The sequence below is a fragment of the Suncus etruscus genome, chromosome 15, assembly GCF_024139225.1.
Source record: "Suncus etruscus isolate mSunEtr1 chromosome 15, mSunEtr1.pri.cur, whole genome shotgun sequence".
Lineage (NCBI taxonomy): Eukaryota > Metazoa > Chordata > Mammalia > Eulipotyphla > Soricidae > Suncus > Suncus etruscus.
The window spans coordinates 87,783,575-87,795,007 of record NC_064862.1 but is presented as its reverse complement, the minus strand read 5'-3'; the positions used below and the strand labels follow the sequence as shown (position 1 = coordinate 87,795,007).

The 11,433-nt window shown below is 54.0% G+C and overlaps 1 protein-coding gene across 3 annotated transcripts; it reads right to left on the bottom strand.

The window, feature by feature from the left end:
- Positions 1 to 301: 301 nt before the first annotated feature.
- Positions 302 to 3,780, bottom strand: TINCR (TINCR ubiquitin domain containing). 3 transcript variants are annotated; one of them, XM_049788066.1, is made up of 4 exons: positions 3,521 to 3,780; positions 2,252 to 2,363; positions 1,227 to 1,360; positions 302 to 1,014 (listed from the first exon to the last, which is right to left on the bottom strand). In XM_049788066.1, the coding sequence occupies exons 1-2, from the start codon at positions 3,778 to 3,780 to the stop codon at positions 2,321 to 2,323; spliced, it is 303 nt and encodes a 100-aa protein (XP_049644023.1). In that variant the 3' UTR covers positions 302 to 1,014; positions 1,227 to 1,360; positions 2,252 to 2,320. The 3 variants fall into 3 exon arrangements, with proteins under 3 accessions (XP_049644023.1, XP_049644022.1, XP_049644024.1); XM_049788065.1 differs by having other exon boundaries at positions 2,270 to 2,363; XM_049788067.1 differs by having other exon boundaries at positions 302 to 882; positions 2,270 to 2,363.
- Between the last annotated feature and the right edge of the window lie 7,653 nt (positions 3,781 to 11,433).

Below are 11,433 nucleotides of genomic sequence, written 5' to 3'. Positions count from 1 at the left end.
TGTTTTATTCTTTGTCATTTTTAGAGGTCATGTCTGCCTGTGCTCCCAGTTCCTTGGGTTGAGGGGTTCACAGGGTACCCCCTTTTTGTACAAAGACAGTGCTCCAAGCTTACTCTTGGTTTTACCCTTGCTGGTTCCCCAAGTTTTCACCCCCAAGTGCACCTAACTTGAACATAAATACTTCCTGGAGTCCTTTCTAGAAGGTTCCCCATGGTTATTATCACCCTGTTTCCACTCTAGAGAGGACAAAGGGGACCCCTCCAGACTCATTCCAGAGACTCCACACAAAGGGCCATAGAACATTTAGTGGAAGAACATTTGGGTGTGATACTGCAGAAGGCTTTGTGGTCACCCGTTCTCCCCCCACAGGTCATTTGAAATTGGGGTGCGATAAACCCGTTGCAGCGGCCAGCCCAGGCTGTTCACAGTAGAGTCCCCAAAAGGGACAAGGGTGGGAGGGAATCCAAGAACATTTCCTGGAGGAGGCGGCATCTGAGCTAGAGTCAAGTAGGAAGGATGCTTGCTTCGGGCAGGGTCCTGGTGTGGCCGGGCAATGGAGTAGTTGAGAATGTACAAAGTGGGGCCTTGGCAAGTGGCTGACCCGGGTTAGATCCGTGGCATCCTATAAAGTTCCAGGAGTGACTTTCAAGTCCAGAGCCAGGAGGGACTCCTGAGCACTGCAGGGTGTGGCCCCCAAGTCAATAATCAAGGAGCATGAACAAAGCCCTCTCCCATCTCCAGGACCCCCCATCTTCTTCCCTCTGAGTCTGTCTCTTCAGGCCAGATGGAATTTCTGCAGGTACTGAGGCTCAGAGCTGGGCTGGCGGGATCCTAGCATCAGCTCCTCCTTCATTCACACCAGGGCCTGGGGTTCCAGCAGGCCTGTCCGAGGCAGTAGGCATTGGGCATCAGCTGGTGAGGGCAGTGCTTCGGGGGTGAACGACCCCCAAACCTGGCAGAACAGGACAGAAAAGGAGAGATCCTGGGTGGTCAAAATGGCTTTTATGAAGCCACCTGGTGGCAGAGGATGGAATTGCAGGCAAAGTGTGCAAGAAAAACATGCTTAGAAGCCAAGTCCCCCTTTCTGCAGTGCTTAGGAATCCTTAATTGCAGAGATCTGGGGACCCTCTGGGGTGCCAGGGATCGAATCTGGGTGGTCTGCATGTATGAAAAACGCCGTCCCTGCTATGCTACGGCTCCGGCCCCTCCATAGTCCCTTAACTTACCTGTGGTTGAGGTCCAGGCTCCTAGGACACTCCATCCCAGCTATTTTTTGGGGGCCCCTGCACCCCAGACTGCTTTGCTCTGCCAGCATGTCCACGGGTCCTGGTTAAAGCTTCACCTCCTAGACTGGAGCTGCCTGAAGGAAGAGCCAGAAAGGTAGATTATAATGCAGATCCAAACAGACTACCAGCTCACCCCAACTCCATGGTTTGCCCGGGACACAGATTCCTGCTTCTGGCAGGATTTCCAACCCTGAGACCCTCTCCCCAGAACCCCCGGATAATGTTCTCCATAGCCGCGTCCACAGTATGTTTAGGTTTTGGGGTTTTTAATTTTGTGGCTACACCCAGGGAAGCTCAAGGCTGACTCCTAGCTCAGGCTTCAGGGAAGTGTGTGGGATGCCGGGGATCGAATCTGGGTCAGGCCAGAGCCTGCCCCACCGTGCTATCGCTCTGGCCCCTGAACTTTTCTTTTTTTTTTTTTTTTTGGTTTTTGGGCCACACCCGGTAATGCTCAGGGGTTACTCCTGGCTATGCGCTCAGAAGTCGCTCCTGGCTTGGGGGACCATATGGGACACCGGGGGAATCGAACCGCGGTCCGTCCGAGGCTAGCGCAGGCAAGGCAGGCACCTTACCTTTAGCGCCACCGCCCGGCCCCGGCCCCTGAACTTTTCATTATTAAGCACCTACTGTGTGCCTTGCACAGCCAGGAATGGGTGAACTAGAAAATGCCCAGTGAGTGTTCATTTTAGAGGAGGCCAAGGCACAGTGGAGGGACAGGGCTGGAGGAGGCCTCCAATGACTGACCAGAGGCCTGGGGTTTGCTCCTGGCACACGGTCCCTGCTGGGAGCACTGAGCCAGGAGTCGCCCCAGCCCTGTCAAGTGGAATCGCCCCAGGAGTGGCCACAAACAAACAAACAGTCTGGAGGTGGTGTAAATACCCAGAGATGGGGCTTCAGGGCAGAGACAGAGGTGAGAGATTGGGGGTTAGTGCCGGGCCCCCACCCAGCCCTGAGTCCCATCCCACCTCGCATCCTGACCCCACCTGCCGGGTGCCATGTCCGGCTGCTCCAGTCCTGATGGCAGAACAAGAACATCAGCTGGTCCTCCTTGTCAGGGACCCGGGGGGAGTTTCCGGCCTGATGAGAGAGAGAGGGGAGAGAGAGTGAGGGAGAGAGAAAAGAGAGAAAGAGAGGGAGAGGGAAGAGAGAGTGAAGAGAGAGAAAGAGGGGGAGAGAGAAAAGAGGAAGAGAGAGAAGAGAGGGGAAGGGGTAAAGGGAGACAAACAGAGAAAGGGAGAGAGACAGAGAGACTGAGATAGAGACAGAGGGAAAGGGGAGAGAGACACAGAGAAGAAAGGGAGAGAGAAGAGAGAGGGAGAGACAGAGAGATTGAGATAGAGACAGAGAGGGAAGAGAAAGAGGAAGAGAGGAGAGAGAAAGGGAGAGAAGGGAGAGAAGAGAGAGGGAGAGGGAGGAAGAGAGAGATGGAGAGAGACTGAGACAGAGACAGAGGGACACAGAGAGACAGAGGCAGACAGAGAGAGACATAGAGAGACAAAGAGACAGAGACAGAGGGACACAGAGAGACAGAGGCAGAGACACAGAAAGACAAAGAGACAGAGACACAGAGACATAGAGAGACAAAGAGACAGAGAGACAGAGACAAAGAGACAGAGACACAGAGACAGAGAGACCCAGAGTCAAAGAGACAGAGACAGAGATATACAGAGAGACAGAGGCAGAGACACAGAAAGACAAAGAGACAGAGAGACACAGAGACAGAGGGACACAGAGAGACAGAGGCAGAGACACACAGAGAGACAGAGGCAGAGACACAGAAAGACAGAGACAAGAGACAGAGGGACACAGAGACAGAGAGACCTAGAGAGACAAAGAGACAGAGACAGAGAGACAGAGAGACCCAGAGAGTCAAAGAGACAGAGACAGAGGGACACAGAGAGACAGAGGCAGAGACACAGAAAGACAAAGAGACAGAGGGACACAGAGACACAGAGAGAGAGAGAGACAAAGAGACAAAGAGACAGAGAGACCCAGAGAGTCAAAGAGACAGAGACAGAGGGACACAGAGACAGAGAGACAGAGAGACACAGAAAGACAGAGACAGAGAGACCCAGAGAGTCAAGGAGATAGAGACAGCGAGACAGAGACCCCCCGCCCGGCCCTCCTCCTCCAGTCCAGGCCCCTCCATCCCCCCAGCCCCTCCTGGAGCCTCCTTCCCCAGGGGCCCGGCCGGGTCCCCGTCCTCCCCTGGCCCCCAGGCGCCCGGGCCCGACCTGGGCTCGCTGAGCAGCAGCAGCACGGCGCCGTCCTGCAGGCGCGCGTCGCTCAGCGTCAAGTGGTCGGGCAGGCGGCGCGCGTTGTAGTAGAAGGCCCGGCCCCACGAGCCCACGCCGAGCCGCACCAGGCGCGCGCGGAGGTCGCTGAGCGTGTCGCGGGGCCGCGCCGACAGCGGCAGCAGCAGCGCCTCGTCCGCCAGGTGCACCTGGATGTGCAGGCGCCGCCAGCGAGACAGGCGCCGCCGCAGCCCCTCCATGGCCCCGCGGCCCGCCCGCCCGACCGGCCCGGCCAGGCCCGGCCAGGCCACTGCGCCCCGCTCCGCCCCGCGCGCCCGGGCACGCCCGCCCGCCGCCCGGCCTCCGGGGGCGGAGAGAGGGAGGGAGGGAGCAGGGAGGCCCGGGAGGGACCGCGCCAGAGGGGCGTCAGCCGAAAGGCCCGGGGAGTCCCCGGAGGACCCAGAGACAGCCGCGCCGTCGAGGCTGCCAGCCCAGGAGGGACGCGACGGGCCTGCTCTATGGGGACCCCCGTCCCCAAAGCTTGGCGGGGACCAGAGCGATAGCACCGCAGCGGGGAGGGCGTTTCTTTGGCATCCCAGAGAGCAGCATCGCATGGGGGGGGGGGGTGATCCTCAAGTGCAGAGCCGGGAGGAACCCTGAAACACCGGCCAAGTGTGGCCCCCGAACAGACGAGTATTTGGCGATCCATCCACAGCTCTGTTCTGTCTAGCTGGGTTGGGCCGTGTCGGGCCCAGCTCGACCTTCCCGGCCTGGGGCCCAGTTGCAGCGTGCACTTGAGAGCTGGTTCCAAACTTCTAGTCCTAACCAGGCGAGTAGGTTTTCCTGGCTCTGGAGTAGGCTGGTTTCCAAGCAGGATGGGTGAGCATGGGAACTAGGACTTTGATGGAGGGGTAGGAGCTCAAGGTGGCCATTAAGAGGATAGAACCTAGGTTTGCCACATGCAGAATAAGTGCCTTAAGCTAGCTAGCTCATTGTCTCCAGTACTGAGACGTTTTTTTCTCTGTTGTTGTTCTCTTTTTTTTTTTTTTTTGGTTTTTGGGCCACACCCTGTGACGCTCAGGGGTTACTCCTGGCTATGCGCTCAGAAGTTGCTCCTGGCTTCTTGGGGGACCATATGGGGCGCCGGGGGATCGAACCGCGGTCCGTCCTAGGCTAGCGCAGGCAAGGCAGGCACCTTACCTCCAGCGCCACCGCCCGGCCCTCTGTTGTTGTTCTTAAGTTTTTTACTAAAAGCACCACTTAGATTTCTTCCCCAAGGTACGTTCATACGGAAAAGATAAAACTCTTAAAGCTAGGGGCCAGAGTGATAGCACAGCAGGCAGGGCATTTGCCTTGCATGTGGCTGACCCAAGTTCGATCTCTGGCATCCCATATGGTCCCCTGAGCACTGCCAGAAGGGATTTCTGAGCACAGAGCCAGGAGTAACCCCTGAGCACCTTTGGGTGTGACCCCAAACCAAAACCAAAAAGAAAAAAAAAAAAACGTATAAAACGACTAGAAGAAAAACATGGCATCTAAACATAATAATAACCCCCCCTATGGAAACATGACATTAAACGCTGAACCCTTTCATTAAAAAGATTCATAACTAACCATAGACAAACATGAAATGGAAACACAGTAGTACCCAGAAATACTCGCAGAAAGCTGTGACTTCGCCCAGGAAACTGCAGTGGTCGTAATGAGCTCTTGTCTTGCACCGGGCCCACCCAGGTTCGGTCCCCGGCATTCCATAGGGTCCCCTGAGTCTGTCAGGAGTCATTTCTGAGCGCAGAGCCGGAATGAAACTTCTAGAAGCCAATGAGGCCCCAAGAAAGTGTGGGGTTGGGGGAGGGGATGTGTAGAGAAAAAAAGAGGGTTCCTGGGTCAGAGAAAAAATAGAGAAATTAAAATGCAGGGCCGGGCGGTGGCGCTGGAGGTAAGGTGCCTGCCTTACCTGCGCTAGCCTAGGAGACGGACCGCGGTTCGATCCCCCGGCGTCCCATATGGTCCCCCAAGCCAGGAGCGACTTCTGAGCGCATAGCCAGGAGTAACCCCTGAGCGTTACCGGGTGTGGCCCAAAAACCAAAAAAAAAAAGAGAAATTAAAATGCCTGCCTGACAAGTGGTTGACCTGGGTTTGTCCCCAACATTGCATGCACTCCCCAGCAAGATCAGAGACCACACTGGGTCACAGAAGCATCATCAGCGCCTGAGCAGCCCTGGATGTGGCCAGCAAATCCACAACAAACAAACAAAAAGATAAAGAGAAATATCACAGAAATGAAGGGACCTGCCTTGCTCCAGGCTCTCCTGGGCACCATGTGATCTCAAAAGCATCTCCTGGGGCAATCTGAGGGTAGAGTTGGGAAATGGTCTGTCTGCTGGGGGCCCAGGTTGGGATGCTGGTGTCTCCTGAGGAGGTGGGCTGGTGGTTTGAAATGTAGGAATGGGGTCACCCCTGACTCATACTGACTCACACTTTCATAGGACAGTGGCTTTGGCACAGGGAGGTCTGGAGGCTGTAGTTAAACTGCAGTTTGACTTAGTTCTTTTATTTATTTTTGGGCTTTTGGGTCACACCCAATGGCGCTCAGGGGTTACTCCTTGCTCTGCGCTCAAAAATCTCTCCTGGCAAGGCTTGGGGACCATATAGGATGCTGGGGATAGAATCTGGTTCCTCCAGAATCAGCATCATGCAAAGCAAATGCCCTGCTGGTGTGCTATTGTTCCAGACCAGGGTTTTCTCTTTGAGATGCTGAACTTTGTTTCCCTTTTCCTTCTCTTTTTGCTTTTTGGGCCACACCCAGCAATGTTCAGGGCTGACTCTTGGCTCTGCAATCAGGGATCACTCCTGGCAGTGCTCGGGGGACCCTGTGGGATGCCTGAGATCAAAACTTGGTCAGCTGCGTGCAAGGCAAACAAACGCTCTAATCAGTGCGCTATTGCTCCAGCCTCCCAGTTTTGAGGATTTCATACCTGGTACCACCTAAGATTCCTCAGGCATTGCCAGGAGTGACCTCTGAGCCAGGAGTACCTCTGGGTGTGGACCAAAAACAAAACAAAAAACTTTTTTAAAAAAGGAAGGTCCTGGGGCCGGAGCGATAGCATGGAGGTGAAGCATTTGCCTTGCATGCAGAAGGACGGTGTTTTGAATCCCTGCCAACTATGGTCCCCTGAGCCTGCCAGGAACGATTTCTGAGTGTAGAGCCAGGAATGACCCCTGAGTGCTGCCGGGTGGGACCCAACAACAAAACAAAACAAAAATAAGGAAGGTCCTGGCATCAAAATTCACTGAAATTTTTGTTTGTTTGGGGGCCACACCCAACAGTGCTCAAGGTTGACTCCAGGCTTTGTGCTCAAGAATCACTCCTGGCTGGGCAAGGAACTCTGGAGCATGCTGGGGATTGAACCCAGGTTGGTTGTGCTCTACCTGCTGTCCTGTCTTTCTAGTTCACCCTAAGAAAGGTCAAAGATTAAAAAAAAAAAAAAAAAAAAAGGGCGGGGGTCAGAGTAATAGCACAGTGGAGAGGGTCTGCCTTGCACATGGCTGACCCAAGTTCGATCCCCGGCATTCCATATGGTCCCCTGAGTCTACCGGGAGGGATTTCTGTGTACAGGGCCAGGAGTAGTAGCCCCTGAGCACCGCCGGGTGTAGCCAAAAAGAAATAAAAATAATGAAAATTAATACAAAAAAATAAAGGGCAGAGATTCAGAGATGGGACGGACAGGAGGATTTTCTGAGACACCGACTCTGGGGACAGCTGGTTTCCCAAAACTCAGACAAGGGCTGTCTAGGGAAATCGAGGCAGGAAGCTGAATCGCTGAATCCAGTAGTTAGCGGGCTGGGTGTGACTCAAAGATGGGGAGGGCCATATTCCTCTGTCCTCCTCTGCACCCCAAAAGTACCCCCGGAAGAGTGGGTCTGGTTAAGTGCACAGCGTGCAAGCTCGCTCCCGTCCCAGCACCTCTCCCCCAGCTCAGACCCTGCACCCCGGTTCCCAGCGAGGTGCAGGCTGAACCCCAAACTCTCCCGCCAGGAGCCCTGCAGCTGCAGCTCGGGCGCCACCCAGCGGGATCAGGGGACAGGACGCTTTGAGGACGCTTCCTCTGAAGATGGGAGACCCCAGGTCCAACTCTTTTCTTTTTTTCTCCTTTTTTTGGGGGGAGGCTTTTGAGCCACATCTAGCGGCTCTCAGGGGTTACTCCTGGCTCTGCGTTCAGAAATCACTGAAGATCAAACTGGAGATCAAACCTGGGTTGGCTGCATGCAAGGCAAAAGCTCTATCCGCTGTGCTATTGCTCCAACCCCCTTTTTTTGAGGGTGTGGGATTCTACCTGGTGGTGCTGGTAGGGGAGATCTGTGTGCGGTGCCAGGGATCAAACCTAGGGCTCCCTCAGCAAAGCCTGTGCTCCAACATGTGCTCCCTAGCCCCTCACATTTTGTTATGTTTGTTTTGTTTTGGGGTCATACTCGACGGTTCTCAGACTCGAGTCTCTGTTATCAGGGATCACGGTGTTGCTCAGGGAACCATATGGGATGCCAGGGGTGGAATCTGGGTTGGCTGCTTGCAGGGCAAACACTTTCCCCACTACAACCAACAGATTCCTTTACATATATTGGGGGGGGGTACACCCAGTGATACTAAGGAGTTACTCCTGCCTCTGTACTCAGGAATTGCAAGGCAAACGCCCTACTGCTGCACTATTGCTCCAGCCCCAGATTCCTTTATGTTTTTTATTATATTGTTTTGAGGCCACACCCAGAAGCGCTCAGCGGTTACTCCTGGCTCTATGCTAAGAAATCGCTCCTGGAAGGCTCGAGGGACCATATGGGATGCCGGGATTTGAACCAATGACCTGCATGAAAGGCAAATGCCTTACCTCCATGCTATCTCTCTGGCCCCTCCAGGTGAGGCTGGGAGGACTCTGAAATGCTGGGAATCAAACCCAGCCAGCATGGTCACGTGTAAGGAGAGATCTTTGCCCACTGCACTCTCACTGGAACCCCTGCTTTGATTTTGGGGGAGGAACCACTTTGAGGGACCATGATTAGTGCTGGGAATACAATCTGGGGCTCCCACTTTCCAAGCCAGAAAGCATGAACATGGGGGCCGGAGCGAGAGCACAGCTGGGAGGGCGTTTACCTTGCCCACACAGCCCACTCGGGTTCGATCCTTGGCATCCCATGAGGATCCGCAGAGCCCTTTCTGGAGTGATTCCCTGAGGACAGAGCCAGGAGTCACCCCTGAGCACCACTGGGTGAGACTCCTAAAAAATGGGAAAAAAAAATTACAAAAGAAAAGACGAAAGGTTCAAACTGAGGAGCCTGAAGGATCTATCCGGGCCTTGCTGGCACGGAAGAAAAAGTCTCTCCCTCCTCCCTTCCCCTGTGCCCTATTTTCTCGGGGACAGGGAGGAAGCAACATTTTTCCGGGCTGCCTATCTGTGACAGTTCTCCTGCTGGGTCTCATTTGAGCCGAGTCGGTAAATATTTGGTTCAACCTGGCTGGCAGGATAGACGTGGGGGAAGCGGCTTCAATGCTTCTTTCCAGAATCCTCCCTGCGCTAAGGTGAGGTTTCGGTTGGCTGGCCCGGTGCGGGGTGTGTGTGTAAAAGGGGGGCACCGGCCTCTGTGCAGCTGGTTGGTAGATTAGCTGGACAAGAAGTTGATTCTAAAGACACCCGCCGGCGGCTTCTAGCACTTAACCCAGCAGAGTGTCCGTGGGGGGCCCCTTGTTTTAAAAATTGCTAATGCAACTTTATAGATTATGGGCAGGATGGAAATGGAGCCTGGAGAGAGATTTCCCCTCGCCCATCTCCAAGTGGAAAAAAAAAAACACTTGCAGGAGGAATTTTTTTGTTCTGGGTTTGAGGTTTTTTTGTTTTTTTTTTGGGGGGGGGGGGCTCAGGGCTCTGTGCTCAGGAATCACTCCTGTCAGTGTTGGGGTTGGGGGAAAATGTTGTGTGGTACCCAGGGATAGGAAGCAGGTTAGCTGCTTACAAGGCAAGCATCCTCCGCACCGTGCTCAGACCCCTTTATTATATTGTTATTTTTATTATTTTGGTTTTGGGGCCACATCTGGCAGTGCACAGGTGTTACTCCTGGCTCTGTGCTCAGAAATCACTCCTGACATGCTCGGGGACCCTATAGGATGCCAGGGATCGAACCTGGGTTGGCAGCACACAAGGCAAATGCCCTCCCTGCTGTGCTATCCCTCGGACCCCTTTATTATATATATCTATATAGTCTACATCTAGTGGTGCTCTGGTGATGCTTCAGGGAACCTTATGGGATGCCGAAGATCAAACCCGGGTTGACTGCATGAGAGGCAAGCACCCGCCCCCATCGCTGTGCTATATTGCTCCAGACCCCTCTCTGCTTATTCTAATATGTGAATAAACTTAAGGGTTCAGAGTCACTCAGTTGGGGAAGGTAGTAGCAGAGATTTAAACTCTTCTACCTGAATTGGTCATGAGTATGTTACCTCAACCCTCCTAGCACCCCAGTCCCGGCGAGGCCTCTGCCCAAGGGGATAGTCTTTTAGGGGCTGACGTGATAGTTCAGCGTGTAGGAAGGATGCTGGCTTTGCTGCCCCAGGTTTGATTTTCAGCCTTACTACTGCACACGTCCAAACCTGTACATTGTCCATCTACCTCAGTAGGCCATGCCTGCCACCTGCTGTTCAAGCGTGGTATTGCGCCAAAAGGCAACCACTATTGAAAACAGTTTTCGTTTGGGAGCCATACCCGGCAAGTGCTCAGGGGTTCCTCCTGGTTCTGCGCTCAGAAATCGCTCCTGACAGGGGATGCTAGGGATCGAACTCAGCTGAGCTGCATGCAAAGCAGGTGCTTTTTTTCTCTGTCCTCTCTCTAGCTCCCCACATACAAGAAAATGTCCCTTTTTCCTTTGCTTTTTCTTCCTCTGGAAAAGGACTCACTAAGATGCCGTGGTGAGAATTTCAGAGACTGAGGAAGGGGGCCAGGAACCATGAAACAAACGCTGGTAAGTTCCAGAAGCTGGAGGAAGCTGGGAGTCCAATTTTCTCTCTCTTGAAAGAACCAACCAACCCCCCAGATAGGCTAGAGTTCAGGATTTCTGGGCTCCAAACCGTGAAAGTGTTGTTTCATGCCACTTGGGTTTGGACATGCCTTGGCTGCCCGCACACGCTCCTAGGTACCTGGGAACCGTGTCTCTGTCCTGATATTGGAAAAAGGAGCATGTGGAGGATTTCAGAGAGGGTGAGTCACTAGCCCCATGACACACAGCTCGAGAGGGCTGGGGCTGGGGGGCTGAAGGAAGCTCAGTGCTCAGTGGGTTGAGCACACAGGCTGAGCCAGGGGCACTCCCAGACATCTTTCTGTGGCTATGTTCTGTTTGTTCTTTTTGATGGGGCCACAACTGGCTGTGCCTAAGTAGGGGTTACTCCTGGCTCTGCACTCAGGAATTTACTCCTGATGGTGCTCAGGGGACCCTATGAGATGCTGGAGACTGAACCCAGGTTGGCCATGCACAAGGCAAGCACACACACACACACCCCCATCTCCACTACTAGTTCTTCAAATCTGTCCTTCCCATGGAAGCCGACTCTTGGCTGCTCTCCCAAACCAGGGAGCCTGGACCCATTTCTAGACTACAGTTGGTAAAGGGGTGGGTGCACCCTATTTTTGGGGAGCATTTTGACTAGACAAATGGGCTCTGAGGCTGCTCCCGTGCCTAGATGAAGTGTTCAGATGACTCTTCTCAATTGAAATGGCCCAGCGGGCACAGTGGATGTGGATTGTTGGGGTGCCTGTGGGGGGTTGTCCTAGTTACAGGATATAGGCAGTGGAGGTTCCCAGCAGGTGACACTAGGTTAACTCTCTGTGTGCCAGTCTGGGCCAGGGCTTCAGCCAGGTTCACCAGCCCTGGCT

Coding starts and splice junctions, on each gene's coding strand:
- TINCR (XM_049788066.1), bottom strand. CDS start 3,780: ATGGAGGGGCTGCGGCGGCGCCTGTCTCGCTGGCGGCGCCTGCACATC. Junction 2,364..3,520: donor CTGCTGCTCAGCGAGCCCAG/GTCGGGCCCGGG, acceptor CTCTCTCATCAG/GCCGGAAACTCCCCCCGGGT.